The sequence below is a fragment of the Atractosteus spatula genome, chromosome 18 (assembly GCF_055471065.1).
Source record: "Atractosteus spatula isolate fAtrSpa1 chromosome 18, fAtrSpa1.hap1, whole genome shotgun sequence".
Taxonomy (NCBI): Eukaryota; Metazoa; Chordata; class Actinopteri; order Semionotiformes; family Lepisosteidae; genus Atractosteus; species Atractosteus spatula.
Window position 1 is genome coordinate 12,090,910 of NC_142723.1, and position 19,130 is coordinate 12,110,039.

At 42.0% G+C, this 19,130-nt stretch overlaps 1 protein-coding gene across 1 annotated transcript in view; it reads left to right on the forward strand.

The window, feature by feature from the left end:
• Positions 1-11,650, forward strand: part of chlsn (cholesin) — a 132,087-nt gene extending 120,437 nt beyond the window's left edge. The window contains exons 5-6 of the mRNA XM_088937019.1: positions 8,596-8,677; positions 10,186-11,650. Coding sequence (XP_088793145.1) covers positions 8,596-8,677; positions 10,186-10,359 — 256 coding nt within the window. The 3' untranslated portion in view covers positions 10,360-11,650. The remainder of the gene's footprint in view (positions 1-8,595; positions 8,678-10,185) is intronic.
• The last annotated feature ends 7,480 nt before the right edge of the window (positions 11,651-19,130 follow it).

Below are 19,130 nucleotides of genomic sequence, written 5' to 3' on the forward strand. Positions count from 1 at the left end.
AAGATTTTGTTGTATGTTTTTTTTATTCCTCATTTTACTTTGCGGTATTAGATCTGTAATTTTGCTTTTATATTTTAGTAAATTTGGGAATTCAGCCTGAATTCCTGTTACCAGTCCTGTGCAGAGGAATGGAAAATAGCCAAGCTGTAGTCTTCTGCAGTGCCTTCTCAGTGCTGAAGAAGATATACAGTCTGGCCTGCAGGAGTTTTAAGAGACTTTGTTTAGGGCAGAGCATGTGTCTTGTAGTGTTTCTAGCTGCATTGTTTTACTCTTTTTTAACTACAAATATATATTGTTAAGAACACCTTCTCTAACTTTTCACAGGAACATGCCTTTCACAGCTGTGATTGAATGATCTGTGCTTTATAACAGAGCCGGGTTTATTTAACTTACTGTGGCCTGCACATATCTGCACATATCTGAAACAAACGTTTTATTTAATTCGTGTTTTCCTTATTCCAGTAGTTCCCAGTAATTAATTCCGCAATTTCACTTTCGTGGGAATTAAAAAAATCTGCTAGCCCCTGGCAAGGATCCTTCTGCGTAGATTTTATCTGAGCCACATGGCACACACACTCGTCATCTGTATTGGGGTTGGACGGTTCCTGCCTGTCTGTTGGAGGGAGGATTTGTTAATAAACGATTTTCTGCTTCGCTTTCCGAAACTGAACTCCGGCGATCATAAACACTTTATGTCCTACTCTAACCACAAACTCAAGTAAGCCAGTTAGTGTTGTAGGAAATGAAATATGCACCAAACTGAAGACTGCAACACTTCCCTGTACTAGACACACATTTTTTTCTTTGTTATTCCTCAAATCTTTTATTTTAATCTAAAGGCTTATTAAATCCAGGGTTATTATGTCCTTTAGAGCCCCCAAATTGGAGGTAGCAAGGGGGTCGTGGTGCAGGGGTCAGGGGTCAGAATGTCTATGCCTTCCTTAGGATACATGCACTTGTTGTAATCATACCATTTATACTTTATAAGAATTTAAGGACGTGAGAGACATTCGAACGAGCCATTCAGCTCATCTAAGTGATTAAAGTAGATAATTGATCGGAGATGTTCATCCTGCTCTTTACTGAAAGAAGCCATAATATCATCTGTTCCAACAAAGTGGCGATTCAGCTTGATTCAGGCCCTCACAACTCTTTGTGTAGAAAATCCTTTCCTGTGCTCAGTGTTAAGTGCACTTCCATGCAGTTTCCACTTGTATCCGTTGGTTCATGTTTCACTGTTGATTCTGAAAAAGGTCATCAAGTTGATTATGCCTTGAATCAGGTCTCCCCATGGTCTTCTCTGTTCGAGACTAAAAAGGTTTAGGCCTACTACTGTAGTGCTGCTAGTTACATTGCAGTTACATTTCAGCTTATTTATGATTAAAAAACATAATGTCATTAAAGTTGGTCAAAAACACAGGAGGTCTTGTAACCTCCCCGATATTATTATTAGTAGTAGTAAATAATAATAATAATAATAAGTCTCGCGAAGTGTCTAAGGAAGGGCGATAATTCTATAACAATGGAGCAGCAGCAGAAAAGGCAGATTTAGTCTCAGGTATAGTGAGCAACTGAATGGAGCCTACAGAAGGGAGTGTAGACAGGGAGTCATATTATATCATATTACAAGTCATATTATAGTAAGATATTAGCAGTTGGCCAGGAGACTGAATTTCCTCCACTCATTTGTAACTATTCTTACCATGCGAGTTGGAGCAGAGCAGCTTCTTTCTGTTTTCTCTAGAGGAGCATGGTATTCCAAATACTGTTTTTTCCCTAATTCTCACTGCTCGCGTTTTTACTTCATAACCAGGCTCAGAGAGATGGGAAGAAGCTGATCACAGGCTGTAGTGTCTGTTTTCGCTGGCGAAGGAGTATTGTACATCCAGACTGGACAGCTGGCTGGCTTTTTTAATCTTGATGTTGATGTTTATAAATGAGGTACGGGGCCTGTTAAGCTAAGGACATGTGTTTCGTGTTGAAATCTAGCTCAGAAACTTTAAATGAAGTTCAGAAGAGTTAACATAACACGTTTACAGCTGCTGTGCCTTGTCGTGAGAGATCTGCGTATGCTCTCCCTAAAGTCTCTGGAGCCCCTGCCCTGCTGAGAGATGACCTGTCCGGTCGATCTGGGTCCCTCTCGCAGGGGGAAAACACCTGTCTCTCTGACATCAGAATATGGGCTGAGGTTTCTTCCGAGAACCGAGGAGAAAACAATTTCATCCACTTTGTGTTCTGTGAGAAGCTTTCTCCACGTGTCCGGAGTCAGACTGCTGGTCTTTGAGGAATTCCGTAGCTCATACACTGTCTGTAACTTTCCAGTGGGAAGAATTTCAGAAAGCATTCCCACATTTCTCAAAAATAGAATAACCATGAAGCAGGAATGGCAAATGGAAAGAAAGTAGAATTTGGCAACCTGTTATTTTTCTTCATGAAACAATGACAAGCCCACCCTAAATTCTTAGATTTGTTTACCAGCCCAGATTCTTTGATCATGACAACCACTTTTGGGAGTTGTCATCACTATTACGTTATCTATTGATGTAAATCATTTTGTTTGATTCTTAAAACACTGTAGGATTTTCACTTGAACTCTTGAGGAAATAAAGTAATTTCCTGAATGGGAATATATATTGTGTTGTAGTTTATCCATGATGAGTTAATACTTATGTTCTGTGGTGTTCATATCATAAAAGTTTCCTGGCTAGAAACACAGACATAATTCCAATAATTTATCTGTACTTATGTCTCTCTTTGTTCTCATTAATTTTTCTTTCTTTAAGCATTATTCAGTTGCCATGTCAGCCTGAATACATTCATGTTCAAGGGCTGTAGATCTTTCTAGTTGTTGCTTAACTGAGTAAAGTAGTAAGTTACCGTCATTTAAATCCATGTTGCTTTGCAGATTGGCAGGGATCCTTCTAGTTTTTATATGGTGCACAATGGGTGTAGTTTTTAGGGAAAATTGCAAACAGTAATGAATATATATTTATTCATTTGTACTCTATCAGCGCTTGATGTAGTAATTTCTCCATCTGAAATCTTTTTCAGATTTCTGTACCCATATGGTGATGGATTCTGAGAGTCTTACATCAGACCTGTTTGTCCCCAGTTTCTGATGATCAAGTATGAAAACAAATGTGGCTCTAATATTAATTTTCTTCTAACTCACAAGTTGTGTAAATGCACCTCCGGCAAATTGCCCATGTAATATGTCTTTCAGGATAGTGTGAGAGAAGTATTTATGTATTGTGAGCCACATGACGGCTGTCATGGAGAAAAAATTATTAGACATAACACCATAAACCAGTCTCAGTTTCGCCAGTGTGCAGTGAGACGGGTCATTTATTAGTAGGGTTTATTAAAGGTGTATCTGTGCAACTAATCAGTCTGAAAGCAGATATGGCCAGCAGCCATACCAACCTATAACTCACTGAAGATCAGCAGGTGTGAGCTGAGGTTGCTGCTGGAAGTGTTAGTGGGTGTTAGGTGTTAGGTAGGGCCAGCAGGGGGCGCTCACCCTGCGGCATGTGGGTCCTAATGCCCCAATATAGTGACAGGGACGCTATACTGTAAATTAGGTGCCGTCCTTCGGATGAGACGTAAAACTGAGGTCCTGACTCTCAGTGGTCATTAAAAATCCCAGGGCGTTTCTCAAAAAGAGTAGGGGTGTTACCCCGACATCCTGGTCAAATTTCCTATTGGCCCTTACCAATCATGGCCTCCTAATAATCCCCATCACTGAACTGGCTTCATCACTCTGTTATCCTCCCCACTGATAGCTGATGTGTGTGGAGTGTCCTGGCGCCCTTTGGCTGCCATCGCATCATCCAGGTGGGGGCTACACATTGGTGGTGGGTGAGGAGAGTCCCCATTACCTGTAAAGCGCTTTGACTGTCCAGAAAAGTAGTATGTAAGTGTAAGCAATTCTTCTTCTTATTATTATTAACATCTTTCTGTAATACTGTTCAAAGCTTTAGAAATATCCCTTGCAGAGGGCCAGTGGGAGAACAGTACAGTCCTGTTTATCATTATACTCCTCAGAAGGAGCACGCTCACAAGCGCTGAGTGTGAAGGCAGCTCAGTGGCCTGTTCTTGATAGGAAAGCCGATGAGCTGGGGGGGGGGGGTGGGGATTCTGGTATATCACATTAGGGCATAATTATATTTCCTTCTTCCCAGGCCCCTGTGTGTTCAAAGTTTTTCAAAGCCTGTAAAATTGTATCTATCCATCTGTCTGTAAGTATAGATGTATACGTATCTGTCTATGTGCATATTCATTCACTGTTCTTTGTAACATATCTCAATTAGCATCCATAATGCAGTAATGTCATAATTAAAGACTCAATTCTAGTAATCAGTCTGGTTTTAAATCAGATCTATTCTTGGTAAGTACCTGAAAAAGACATAAAAAAACCTGTTGTTCTCTCCCTTCTCAGTAGTCAGAGGAAACTAAAAGATAGTGGGGCAGTATCATGTGAGCAAGTCAAGAGATTGTCAGGTTGCTCACGGCAACATAGTTCTCAGATTCTGACAGACGACCCTGTTGCTGCTACAGAATTATCATGCAACTCCTGGTAAGACTAGCAAGTTCTGTTTCCTGACCCTTTATTGACCTGGGAGATTGTTCCCATGGAGACCAGTAGAGTTCCTTGAATTTGACTATAGCGGGACATAGAAAAAACCTCTGGGGTCACTTTCCAGACAGATTAATAACAGAATACGGCTTCTCGCTAAAACCGTTTCTTACAGTCAGAGGCTCGTGCTCGGTCTGCAGCCAGGTGAGCAGCGAGCAAGGGTGCGAGGCGAGGAGAACAGAGTTCTAGAGGCAGGCTCCTCGCTGTCCGAAACGAACACTTTGTACTGTTCAAAAAACTCGGGAACACCAACTTTTGCGGGAAGCTTACAGTTAACTGGAAATATTACAGATCAGTAAAACCATGTGTTTAATAATAGTCACATAACAGCTGTATTCCTAAAATCTTTGTAGTTAAAAATAAAAACCTATCATTATTAGCTATCCTTATGCGAGTACACTTTAAAATTAAAACTGAGCATTTCCCCTGAATTAAAATGAATTCCCTTGTAATATTCTTTGAGAATATTTCAGCATTAAACATAAATTATATTTTGATCATATTAAAGCCAGAGGTGACTGCCAGAAAACAAATGGGCAGACACACTAAATATTGTCTTCTGATTAAATTTGACAATATTTATAACTTTGTTCAATACTTAAATGCATGTCGTTTTCTTTTTTAACTACACTGCAATAAACTGTTTACAATTATAAACATCACAGTTTATTAACTTGTGTAGAATACACAAGTTTCAGGAGAGCTACCGGTTCTACATAATCTTGCAAGGCCACAGTAATCTGTTGTTTCAGCCCTTAAAACAACTACATGAATCTGTTAAAGAAAGTGGGTGATGTAAGCCTTTCAGGAGGTTTTCACTTTTCATAATATTTAACCCTCCTTTTACTTCCTTTCTGGAGCATCAAACTAGGGACCTGTTACTGCCTTCTAGACTCTACAAGTCACTTTGGACTTTGGAAAGCATCTGCTGAATAGATTTGTTTTTATTGCGTTGTTGAAGAAACAGTTCCTAAAGGGTCTTCTATTGCAGGTCTAAAGTCTTCCCTGTGGCTGCTGTAGGATTGGGTTGCTTTTCTCTGCCAGAGGTTTCTGAACAGGGAACCAGGTGAACCAGAGGGGAGGCCAAGCTGTAAAAACAGGGAGAGCTCCATTTTTGCACCAGCGTTTTACATTTAAAGAGTAAAAATCAGCCTCATCTCACTGGTTGATAATCTGCCTTTGGTGTGTTTTTACATCATTTTAAACTCTTTACTTGAAACATCGTTCTTCCATTGTGAAAACGTACTGTAGGTAGTCCCGAAAACGAAGCAGACAGCTGTCTGTAGTCAGTAGGACCTGAGGGATCATGTCTAGGGGGTCTTTTAAATATTATGACCAGTGTTAAGAGGAAGCACGTGGCCTATACTGTATGAGCATGAAAAGAAGTGATTGGCATGGTTTACTTAATTCTTCCAGCAGCTTTGAAAATCTAATAAAGTTCATGTGATCTTTCTGTCTTCTTTCTGTAGCAACAACTGTGTTAGAAATAGCCACTCTAACTACTGTACTCCGTCTCGGCATTTGAAGTTCTTTGTGTTCTGCCTGTTATTGCTGATGGTTCTGATTTTGTGATGAAAAGAGAGGTCTCTACATTGTTTTGTCCTTGGACCAGTAGCATTATCTTCTCCTGATATTATTATTTGTAACACACCACCAAAAAACATTTGCTTAAGTCACGCACAGATGGATAAGAAAACTGCTGAGCTGATCGTATTGCTTAAGGACAGCTTTTATAATGTTCAGCACGTACGGTGCCTCTTTTTAAAGAGCCAGATCTCTCTTCATTTATTGCGGTATTGCTGGCATTATTTCTATCAGTATTGCCTGCCTGTGATGCCTGTTTCCATAGAGATGGAGTGATTGGGGTTTTAATAAATTTTACTTCAAGCACAAACTGACTCGAGAGGCTGCCTCCTAACTTTGTGAATTAAGTCTTGTTCAGATTCACTCCTCTCCTCAAAAACGCCTGAGTCAAACAATACAGGCTCTTGTCTGAGTCCATTTGGAGCTGTCGATGACTGGGATTCTGTAGGTAGTGACTGCACTCTGTTGTGCAGTCTCCAAGTTTTAATCATCCTTGGAGTTTACAGAAGAAGCATAAGAGCGCCCCCTAGGGCTTAGAGGACACCTCCGTGGTTACGCTCATATTGGTGGGTGGCTGGGTGATTGGTGTGGCTGGTGGTTATAACCGATCCTGGTCCAGTCTGAGACATTGTGGGGACTTGTAGCTCAAACAATGACTAGGGGGTTTTCTCAGTGGAAAGTGCATGTGAAAGGCAAAGAGGTCAATGTCAGCCGATAAATAATCTGAGTAATAAAAAAGACATCATTTGGTAGCTTTAAAGTTCAAGTATTTGAGAAAGACATTTCAGAGCAGGACGGCTGACAAGGTTGCAAGTGAGATGAGACCGTTTGGCTCATCTGGCTCGTTTCATTTCTAGCCAACGCTTGTCCTGCGCATATGCTTTCAGAAAGAGCAGGGTGTCAGCTTGAACTAGGTTCTCACAGCCCGTTTTGTTGCCCATAGTTTCCCCATGGTTTCCTCTTGTGTCACATGGTTCAAGCTGTTCTGTTGTTCCTGAAGTTCATCATTGGGATGACTTTGAGTACCAATTCCAGTCCCTTTAAATGATTTTCTCTTCAAAATGAAACTGATTCGGTTCTTCCAAGTTAATAGGAAGGTGTCGGTGCAGGACATTCCTTTAGACCTGGGATTAAACCCGCGGCTCTTCTGTGCACTGATTTACGAGCGCCGATGCCCCTTTTGTAACGTGGTGTCCGGAACGGTACACTCGTATTCCAAATGGTGCCTTAACTAACCCGGCTGCTTTCACAGGAGAAAGCCGTTGGTCTGTGCTGGGTTCCCTCAGCAGGCATCACAAAAACAAAGAAAACAGCAGCGAACAAAAGAAAGCAGTGATTCAGCACTTCTGGCAGCCCTGGGTGAGGACGGAGACAGGGGGCTGACTGAGCTGTGGCACGGCACTGGGTACTAACAGCAGCGGAGACTCTAGGCAGTGCGACAGAAAGGCTTGAGCTGCATTCTTCAGGGAGGGGGGGGGGGGCTTCTAATATCAGCTGGGCTGTCAGGACAGAGAGCTCCGAGGCCAGAGAGAGAATGCTGTGTAAGCCCCTCTCCCCTGGCCTGGAAACCAAGCAAGTGCCTCACAGAATAAAGATTTCCTGAAGCCGTGCGGTGTCGCAGTGCGCGGTGCCCCCCCTGCAGACAGGAGATAGAATAGCTTCCAGGACGAGGCTGGCTCCCTGTCAGGTGTGAAAAGGACTTTTTGTCCGTGTCCCAGTGAGCGATTTCATTTGCAGCCAATACATTACAGACTGGCCACTGTTTAATCTCGACTGTTTTCCCAAATTTAACAGCAGGCGATTCATCTTCCAGACAAGACTTTGGAGTGATGTGACTGTTAAAGGTCTTTAGCTTTCTGAGGGTTTTTGTCTTGTGTGTGGCTACATTAAGTTCGTTTTTCTTTGGCTTTTGCTCCAAAGTTTTGCCATTTTATCTATTTTTGTAGGTTGGGGTGTCTCCTGCCATTGCACTGTGATTTCTCTCTCCTCCTTTTTCAGCACCAAAGTATTGATTTATCTCCCTCTTGTCGATCATGGTTTTGAATTCTACAGCTATTTTTATCAATGGTCTGATAGAATAATTTCCAAGAAACTCTGATTATCGTATGAGTGTATGGCTACTGTATGTCCACATACTGTAGGAACCCTTATTCCTCCTTATTAAGGATGAATCTTCAAGTCAACATTTAAGACTTATTGGAAATTATAATTTTTTCACAAGCAACGGTTGTACAGTGTGAAATGGCTTCACTTTTTTGCCAGTTGGTTAACAAATCGGATTCTTTGTTTTAAAAACAGATGCATGCTGCATTGGACAGATTGTGTTCTGCATGCTGGGCTGCCCAGTGGTTGATTCCTGTGCTGTTTGATTGCAGCTGGTCTCAGAACCGCGCACAGTGGAGGTTTCAGAAGACGAGACAGACCTGGCTTCTGCAGCACATGTACGACAGCGACAAGGTAAGCAAAGCTGAGATTCTATGCCAAAATCAAATTCTTTGCATTCTGAAAATAAAAAGGAAATTGTGCTTCTTGGAAACATCTGCTCCAAGGAAAGCCTTCTGATGTTACTGTTTGGCTAAGACAGCTTACCATATCTAGTTGCAGGGTGTGCAGTGCAGATTGACATACCAGGTTTACGGCACGTGTCCCATTTTCTAATCTTCAGATGCCTGCATTCTGAATAACAGATCTGTCTGCGGAATAGTCTTCTGCTAGTAGAGATAAGAGATTTAAAGATCACAGGCTGTAAAATATTCCTGGCTTTGCCAGCTGTTGTGCAGAAGCCATTCCTGATCCATGAGTGTCTGTTCCTGGGAAGCATGTGAGCTCAGCTTCTGCTCCTAAGCTCGGAGAGTCAGTCACATCAGTGCTGTCCAGAGAGAGACAGGGATGAGACAGGGACAATCCTGTCCAGATTGTTAATGCACTTAAAATGTCAGAGTTTAGATATTTGCAAAGTGCAAATGAATAATGCATTAGAAAATGTCTTAATTCTTAATTTTGTTTAAAAATGCTCAAGCACTTAAGTAGTTTCCACATGTGTCTTGTGGTTCGTATTTCACTCTTCATACTGTAGTTCACTTTGTTGACTTTGTCAAAGCCCTTGAGGGAATTTGAATATTTTTATCGCTTGTTCTGGCATTATTGGTTATGTTCCTCACAAATGACAGATGGTGCCAAATTACCTACACAGAATCTATGATTCAGTACAGCTGATTACATAGTGCAGACTATCAGCCACAGCTGTGCCTGTGTGTGTTTATCTGCCTAAAGCTTTGCTATAACTGTTCCTCAAATCACATCTCTGCTCTTTGCTCCTTATAATACTGGCAATAAGACAATTTATGATAAAGGCCTGCTCTGCTTATGAAAAACAAACCTTATCAGTATAGACTGACTCAGATACAATTAAAAGTATGGCCCACAACCAATTGCAAATTAAAAAACTAGTACTTAATGATATCTTGATGAAATTCAATCTCTTTTGGTCATTTACAGAGAAAACAATAAGGGAATTTAGAACACGTAGTTGAACACAGTAAAGGTTTTAAAGTCAACCCAATGCACTACTTCAAGAGCTCTTGTGAGAAAAGGAACACAGGTGGAAACTGAGAAGATATGCAAGAGACCCTTCTTTACACAAAGAGTTGTGGGGGTCTGAAGCAAGCTACCCAGCTGTATTCTTGAAGTCAATTGTTGAAGTGGGGTGCTTCAAGTAATGGCTGGATGAGATCTTTGGATCAGTAGGTTACAGCTGTCAAATTAGGGGTGACCAGATGCTCACTTCTCATTTGAAACCTCCATAAAAGGCTTCAGTAAAACCAAAGGTGAGTTGAGATTGCGAAGTGGCAAGTGAGGGCGAGGTGGGTGTATAGTCCAGGCGCCTGTGGGCTGTGGCGATGTAGATGGGCGTGGGGGCGTGAATCCCGGGTGTCTGACTGTGCCGGTGTGATGTCTGTCTGGAGGTCCCGGAAGAGAGCTTCGCCGTCCTCCTGCAGTACCTGGAGGGGCTGCGCGGCAGTGCGCGGGACACCACGGTGACGCGGGCCGAGGCGCTGGTCAACGAGCAGGACGGGACAGAGAGCGGGGCCAAGGAGCGGGCGCGGAGGGCCAGGGAGGTCATCCAGCTGCTGTCCTGAGCCAGAGTCCCGGGCTTCTGGACTCAGAGGAAGGGGATGGGGAGGTGGGGGGCATTTTTATTACAGCGTTTTTAAATTTCAACTCTCTTATGGTAAGTCAGAGTCATAGTCGGACATTTTTAAACAGAATCGTGGGCAGATCAGTCCACTACAGAGTAACAACAGAGGACTGTTTATGAGAAGTGCTTTTTGCTCATTTTTTGCATCTCGATTAGCCTGCACATGGGGAAATCATCATACACCCATATTGTTGCATATAAGGACGATTTGTGCATGAGACATCGCTGTGTTCAATTTCTCTCTCCTGCTCAAAGCAGATATGGTAGTAGGATGGGGGTTTACGGTATATGCCTCCATGTGTTTGTGAAGAAATGTTCCTGCCCTGCAGGGGCAGCTGCCTGACAGAGTCATGAAAAGAGCCAGTTTGGCACCATCAAGACCCATCCGGCTCCTCCGTCCGGATTATAGATGTGAAACATTAGTAATGACTTCAACAGCCAAAGATCAGGCTCCCTCAACCTTACTTTACTTTCCCTGGTTTGAATTAAAAAGTGTTTAATGCCTTGCCAAATGACAGAAGAGACTGCGCTTTCTGTCTGGTCTCCATTGTCAAAAGATGCAAATGCAACCAAACTCGACATCTGTTCCCTAAGCTAGAGGCTTCTTCGTGTTTTAAGAATCAAGTGTAAGAACAATCCCCTAAGTAAAGGAGTTTTTCATTAAGATTGGCAGGCCTGAACAATGTTCAGCATATTTTGAAAACAGGAGTCTTTGCATGTCCTTTTTGTTTCAAAGGGGGGTTTTGTTACCAAGTTTAAAGCAAGCTTTGAAAAACGATACATTTATTATATAGAAAATGGAAAAAAAAACAACTGGAATTTGAAACCTCTCATTGTGTCTTCTGTTTTGTGTTTTGGATACAAACAGTCACCTTCTGTAGGGTACTTTTACTTTTAAAGGTGTTCTGAACACATTTTCACCGTACTTCCAATATTAATAAAATATGCGCTATCAAGGAAGATTTGAAGATTATACATTCTTGTGTGCATTTGCACCCTGTGAATTTTGTTTTGGAACAAATGATCAACATTCAAATACAGTTTGAGTCAGACTCAGAAGCTGGAGACTCAGGTCAGGGACAAATCCTTTGTAAGAGTTTTGAATTATTCTAAAACAACATATCCATATTGTGGGAAAACACAGGAATAGAATAAAAGTTTTTAACCTGACATTGTGAAGACGTGAACTGTAAGATCTCTTGGAAAAAATAAAAAAAAATGATTGTCACCAAGTTCTTTTTCAGATCATCAAATTCTTTCATGATTATCTTGGGAGCTTCTCATAAGGCTCAATGATGATGGTGTATTTAAACCTGAGAAATCCAAATGGTTTCTTATTGCAGTCCAGTGAGTGCGGCACCCAGTTTTGTAGCACTGCAGAAGAGCAGAGCTTTCTCTTGAAAGCTCTGCTCTTCTGCAGTGCTACAAAACAGATGACCTTGCGCCTCGAGTGGGTTATGTCCAAGTTTTTGCTTGTTTCTGTCTTTTTACAGCCTGGACGTCTGCCTCCCATACCACTGTTAGACTTATCCTCCAGGCCATTAATGCAGATCAGCACAGTTGCTCATTGCTTGTGAAACACACACGTCTTGCGCTTCCTATTAAAGCAGGTCACGTTAGTGTATTGTACAGTAGATACAGGGATCAGGCACTGGCTGATTGAAACTGCTGAATGGGGCTGAGGTTCCATATATTAACTCAGTCTTCTGTTTGAACATGCTGAACTATAGTTGTGTTTTAACACCAAAAGTGTAGTGCCTTAAAGTCTCTTAAGGATATCTAGTACCTTTTAGACTCTAACAGATGTTGTTTTAGGATTAAGAGAATGTTTGAATGATGTTAGTTGTCTGTTCTTTCTATAATTTAGATGGAATTCTCCTCAGATGTTCACACAAATTTGTCAAATCCCAGTGCCATGTGTGTTGTGTTTTACTGGTAGTATTTTAACGTCAACTATGAGCAAGTAGTTCCTTGTTTTAGACACAAAGGAAAACTGTGATACTGTATACTGTTTGTAAGAACCGCCACAGCAAATCGTAGCACAGTTGGCCAGTTCTGTTTATTAGAATTTTATTTCAGGAGCTAATTTGCTCAAAGGAAATGTTTTTTATTTGAAGTAAAAATCTGTTTAGCAGAGCAATACACCAGTACATGGGTTGATCTAATAAAAAACCTATTGCACAATTGCTGAGGGCACTGTAGCTGAGCTGCATCTGCAGAAAGTCCCTGTCAGCTCTTGAGTCCTTCACAGCGGCTCCCATCACCTTCACCTGCCTGCCGTCTACCTGCAGTCCTGCTCTGAGCTTTCCACTGACACGTCTCGTTAAGAAGTGATACGAATCCTCATAGCCTGTAAAGTCACTTGCTCAAGTTGTTGGCAAGGATTCTGCATGTTGTTTTATTGGGGTGTGTAGTGTTTCTGAAGGAGCTGTGCCTTTTTTAGCCTCATTCAAGCAGCTTTATTTTTAAAATGCCCTGTTTGCATTGTGTCTGTGTTAATGCTTCAGAGCCAGTTCCGTTGGCTGACTTGCACATAACAAGGCTGGAGCCATGTGTGTCGTGTCATAAGCTTTTCAGCACCTGCAGAGGCAGATGTGTCCGCTCAGCGTCCACGAGCCTGCGACTGTTTTATTTACATTTTTCCCTTAAAGGCTTAAGGCTCGGGTTTTGTGAAACGAGATACACACACGCAAGCCTTTGGGCACTAAATAAGATTTTATTCTTGGATCTCTTTAAAAATCGAGCTTTTTTTCTGCCACAACCACATACTAAACTTGCCCCAGGAATGGCTGAATGCGGGTGATTGAGGTTAGGGCAAAACGTTTGGGTACAGGGGGAGTTTCTTGCTCAGCAGGAATACAATTAAGAATGTTACATATTCCATCTTGTATGTACTGTACACAAGACACAGAGAGATACTGTACAAGTTTTCAAACCATTTTTAATAGTTTTATCTATTTCTTTCTTGGGTGAGTACAAGCTTGTGGTTCACATAAATAAAATGTACTATACAAACTCAAAACGTCTCCTAGGAATATGAGCATATGTTGCTTTATGGTGTTGTAGCCTGCTATGTTTTGTGCTCAAAGAAAAATAATGGCTGGGCTGAGACTTTAAACAAGCAAATAGTTGAAGATATTTTTATTTCTTGTCTGCTTTTGCTTTGTAACAGTTTTAATTTACCTTGCGTGGGAAATGTGTTAAAGTGGCGAACTTTGCCTTTAATCTGAAATGAGTCTGTATTAAATACATACGGATTTGTATTTGTATAAATGTATTAATCTGAAATGAGTCTGTATTAAATACATACGGGTTTGTATTTCTATAAATGTATTAATCTGAAATGAGTCTGCTGGGGTTGCAGCTCTGAAAGCAGTTTGGCTGGTACTGTAAGTGCACAGCAGCCTTGTCTTTCTGAAGCAGTGAACATCCTCTGGGAGGGCAGGGGAAGAAGATCTGGGGAGTTTTCTGTTCGTTTCCCTTCAAGGACCACCTAGAGATTCGTCAGACAGGCCTCGGGCTAATATCAACAGCTATTAAAGGGTGATGTCAACATTGTTTGTGTTGGTTTTTTTGTGTTCAGTCAAGGCTGCAGCCCCATCCCTCCCCAGTCTGAGCAAACAAACAAGGGGGTTTGTGCAGCTGTGCAGCCCAGTGACAGATCTCAGGGTGCTGCAGGGAGGGGGCCCCTGCTTCCTCTCACCAGCTCCAGAGCAGGGACCTGACAGCTATGAGCCAGGCTGTGAGGACCCCCCCTTCACAGACACAAGATACGCCCACACACAGCCGCAAATTAGAACAGTAATTAGCTTGTCACTCATTCAGTGTCTTGGTAGTGTCATCCCTCAGGAGGAATATCCTATCCAGGCAGATTAAAGGAGCTGAATCTTGTGCCATCAAGCATTCAGAATCCTCAGATATTGTTAAATTCACCTCAGGGTTCACACTTGGGAAAATGTAGAGGAGATGCATTTGGACTAAAAATAGGGGGGTACGTCTGTAGACAATGGGTCACATAGTATTTCTGGACCAAACTGCACAGCCAAGACATTGAAAGTGAACTTGGAATCCTTTAAGAAAAGAGATGTGTGTGATTTTAGTATCTATACCCAAGGAGCAAGATGACCTGAAGACCTTTCAATTCCAAACCTTTGTATTCTCGGGATCTGGGCATTTATCGGTCATGTCAGGCTTATGATTAACACAGCTGTAACCACTTTGTACCAGACAGACAGTGACTCAAATCTGATAATTGTGTACCCAGTCTCCAGGTAGAACTGGGCAATTTAAGGTTAAGACTGTTCAATTGGACTTCAATAATGTATCAAGAACAGAAAGGTAAGTAAGTGCTTTGTCATTGCTAAAGAGTGCTGGTATAGTCTATGTATAGTCATCAGCACACACTGAAATATTTCTCTTATTTACTGGATACAATCGTTTTTATTTTAGTTTACAGAGAAGAAAGAATATGTACTAATATGATGATTTTTCTTTTTTTTTTAGCATTGTAAACTTCCCCCACCTTTCATTTCAATCTGTTAAGGCAACATTGCCTTAACAATGTTGGTTATGTTGGTTGGCCATTGGTGGTGGTGGAGGGGATCCCCATTACCTGTAAAGTGCTTTGAGTGGAGTGTCCAGGAAAGCGCTATATAAGTGTAAGCAATTATTATTATTAATTATTATTATTATTATTATTATTATTATTGTTAACATTAAACCCCTGGTAACTTCTGTAGCCTTGAATTATCCCCTGGTAGCAGGACTGGTCTTTTGGTACAGTGAACTCAGTGAGCTTCGAGACTGTCTCTCAGATACTTCCCAGAGTTCGAATCCCATCAAGGAGCCAGCTGGACGAAACGCAATGTGTAATGTGTGTGTGTGTCTGCGCATCTCTTTGCTCCAGATCCATCAGTGACAAGCGTTGCAACAAACACAATGTCGGCCTTGTTTGAGAGGAGGTTTCAGTTCATCGTGAGCTACTGGAAAGCGCAGGAAGAGTGGTGGAGCAGCACTGATAAACCGCGTCGATATTGCACCGTAAGGTTGAGAGAGCAGGGAATTTTACCAAAGGCAAGAGAAGCGGATGAAACCAAAACCACACAAGTGGCTAATCCTGTAAAGGTTTCAACAAGTGCGGTTGGATTAGGATGCGAAATCCTTTCCACTTGGGCTTTGTTGAATAAACAACTTGTGTTTTTTTTAAACCGAACACAAAGAACTGGGAGGTTTTCCTCCTCAGACTTGACATGGTTTGTGGATATATACTGTGCAGAAGCAGGAGCTGGCATCACTGTACTTGTGCACACCTGTACAGTAAACCATAGTGGAAGCATGCTGCCCCATTCAGACTGTTTATATGCAGTCGGTTCAGGACCAGGTCTGTCTAATGTGTTCCAGTACTGTGTGCTGTGATTTGCAACCTTCCTGAAAAGCATAAAGTCCAAACTGTGAGTTGAGCAACATTTTAGAAAGCTGTTTAAGAAAAAAAAATCAAAATGTTTAATTATTCCATACTATTTGACCTGGACCCTTGTGTCTTATAGAGCAGATATTTCACTTCAGATGTCTGAATAGTGTAATGTACTCCTTATTATAGTCTTATGATGTATGTTTGGAACAGGTTTTAATAGCATATTCACATGTTAAATAATGAACGAAATGACTGTGAAATGTCTGTATTACAGGTTATTTATATTTACTTTTAGAATCCCAAATTTTCACCCTCTTTAAATTTTCACCCTCCTGGTTTTGAAACCGTCTGGTGTTGATCAGCTCAGCTTTGCTGCTCAAACCTCAGCACCAGCACCAGCTTGTGCAGAGTTTGAGCTGACTTGGTAGTGCTGGTCACTAATAATAATACTTCCTTACAGGTATATTGCGCTTTTCTGGACACTTCACTCAAAGCGCTGTACAGGTAATGGGGACTCCCCTCCACCACCACCAGTGTGCAGCCCCACCTGGATGATGCAACAGCAGCCATAGTGCACCAGAACGCTCAATCCATGTCAACTATGAGTGGGGAGGAGAACAGAGTTATGAAGCCAATTCATAGATGGGGATTATTAGGAGGCCATGATTGGTAAGGGCCAATGGGAAATTTGAGTCAGGACCTTGGCTTTACATCTCACTAAAGGACGGTGCCTTTTTTTAAGTATAGTGTCCCCATCACTATACTCAGGCATTAGTACCCACACAGAGGCTGAGCGCCCCCTACTGGTCCAACTAACACCACTTGCAGCAGCAACCCAGGGGGTCTCCCATCCAGGTATTGGCCAAGCTCACACGGGCTGGGCTTCAGTGGGTCACAGGGTGATATACAGTAGCTGCTGGCAATGATTTTATATTATTTTTTTATATTTATCTGTTTTTTATGAAAGAATACTTTGTGGTGGTTTCAAAAAGATCTACTTAATCTAAGAGACGGCATGTGCCAGACATGTTGAGGCCTAAAGAGAAGAATTGATCAGGCGAATCGATTGAGTTTGTTAAAGAACCAAGAGCTCAGCTGGTACACGAAGCAATAAGATACTCTGCGCCTCCAGGAAATGAATTTGAGACGCCTGATTTAGAGGCTGCTGTGTGCACAAAGGAGCTCTTATTGTATCCGGAGGCCTGACTGGACTGCAGGCCTGTCATTAACCTTCTTTTGTTTTGAGGGCTTTAGTTGCCATGGTAGCCAGTCAACCTTTGAGCGGGGAAACAGTGAGGGGACCGCTCCAGCAGTGTCCACAGCACTGGACTGTTGAGCCACTTGTTTGCTTAAGCAGCAGGCAGCAGTAGGAGCCCTGTCTGGCTCGGGTTGCTTTGTTGGGAATGACCATTTACGGTGTTAGCGAAGAGGCCGCTTTGAGACGCACGCCGAAAAGAAAACAAAATCCACAATGTTAATAAATGTTATAAGAGCCGATACACACATCTGTTATCGTCGTCCAACACTGGTGAAGTGGGAGAGAGATTTAAAGGGGAATTAAAACACTTTTTTATATTTTGGGGTTAGAAAGAATCAGCATCGATGAGTGCGTTTCAAACCACTATAAAAGTAAAATGTACACAGTAACATGTAATTTACATTGCGAAATAGACAACATTTCCAGATATGCTCAGCACCATGTTCTGCGATTATGATTGAGACAACAAAACTTCCGGTGATGTGTTGCGGCCATATGACACTGTAAATAAGCAGGTTTGTGAATACATCTCTTTTAATGCAAAAGAAATATTGCTGTCAATTTTTAGATGGTTTTGCTGACAATTACTACTTGTAACTCTGCATGCAGATCACGGTGGAACATTTTTGCAGTGAGATGTCTGCTGCAGAACCTGTATACGCTTGTACTTCCCAGTACATTAGTCATTACAGTGACTAGTGAGCAGGAAGGGCTGCTTCACATCACTTTTGTGGGAATTCAAATGTGAGTTTGCAGCAAAATGGCAACTTACAGTACTTTCACACAGCTAACAATTTTGTGCTTAATTTGACATTCGTCATTTTTTTCTATAATGTCAATGAATTTATTTTGTTACCGGTCTGAGAATTTGGGACTGCAGTTCCCCTTTAATCCAGCTGAGGAGTGTGCCTGGACTGTGCTGTGTGGGTCCAAATTCAAATTCAAAAACCGTATTAGCATAACCATAACCATGAATCACAGTATTGGCAAATGCAATAATAATTAGCAAGACATTTATAACAAAAACAATATTATTTGAGACTCATTCTTTGTTTTGCAGTTTGTGTATTGGAATGCCAAATCTATAGAGTTTCCTCCCACAGTATGATTGGACAGTGTTCTGGTTCTGGCAGGTCTGGGAACTCTGGGATTCGATTCATTATGTTAGGGAAGAATGTTTTATCTACTCTCTGAGTATTTATTGCTGGTTAGCAGGAAGAGCAGCTTTGTACTTCTCTCTGCTGGCAGTGGGACCACAGCCTTTCCTCTCTGGGCAGCCAGGTCTGCCTGTTTTCCCAGTTTCCCTGTCCAGGTTGTAGTCACCAAACCGGCAGACACCTCCTCTATGCACTATCTCCCTACTCAATATGCAGTCATTCATTTTGGAAACCATGGCGTATAGCTCATCTTAAAACGTTGAACTGCTGAGAAGTATCCGGAACACAAATACAGTCGCTAGCGTTCAACGAGGCCCTCTAGCGGTCATTCAGGAGAAGTGTCAGCTACACTATCTCCGTCGTTAAATTGGAAAGAGCTGCATTACGTTATACAGTAGATGTGTCTAGCCAGCTCAACACCACTTGACATTGTTACAATCGCTGGGTGCGTCTTCCCTAAGATCCTGTTTTGAATTCTCTCTCTTGATTTGATGGGGCAATAGGTTTTTGTGTGAATTTACCTTGAGCTTCGTAACGCCTTCTGTTGACCAGTTGCAGGGGATTGATGGCACACTGGATACTGGGGGATGCAGCTAACATCTCTCTCGATCTGAGCAGAGGGTGCATGCAGCTGAAGCCCATGTCCAAGCCCTGTAAAACAGGGGCTGTCGTAATTCTGCGTTCCCCGATTACTTCTGAGTAACCCACAGCCCCAGTAATCCTCTCTGCTTGCCTAATATATTTAAAGAACAAATAATAAGTTTATTCCTTCATCCTTGGAGCCTTCTTCGGCCGAAACGTTGTGTTTTCTTTCTTCTCTTTTCAGCATGGAATAAACCTATTACTTGTTCCTTTGCAGCCTACGCATGCTGACGCAGCCACCC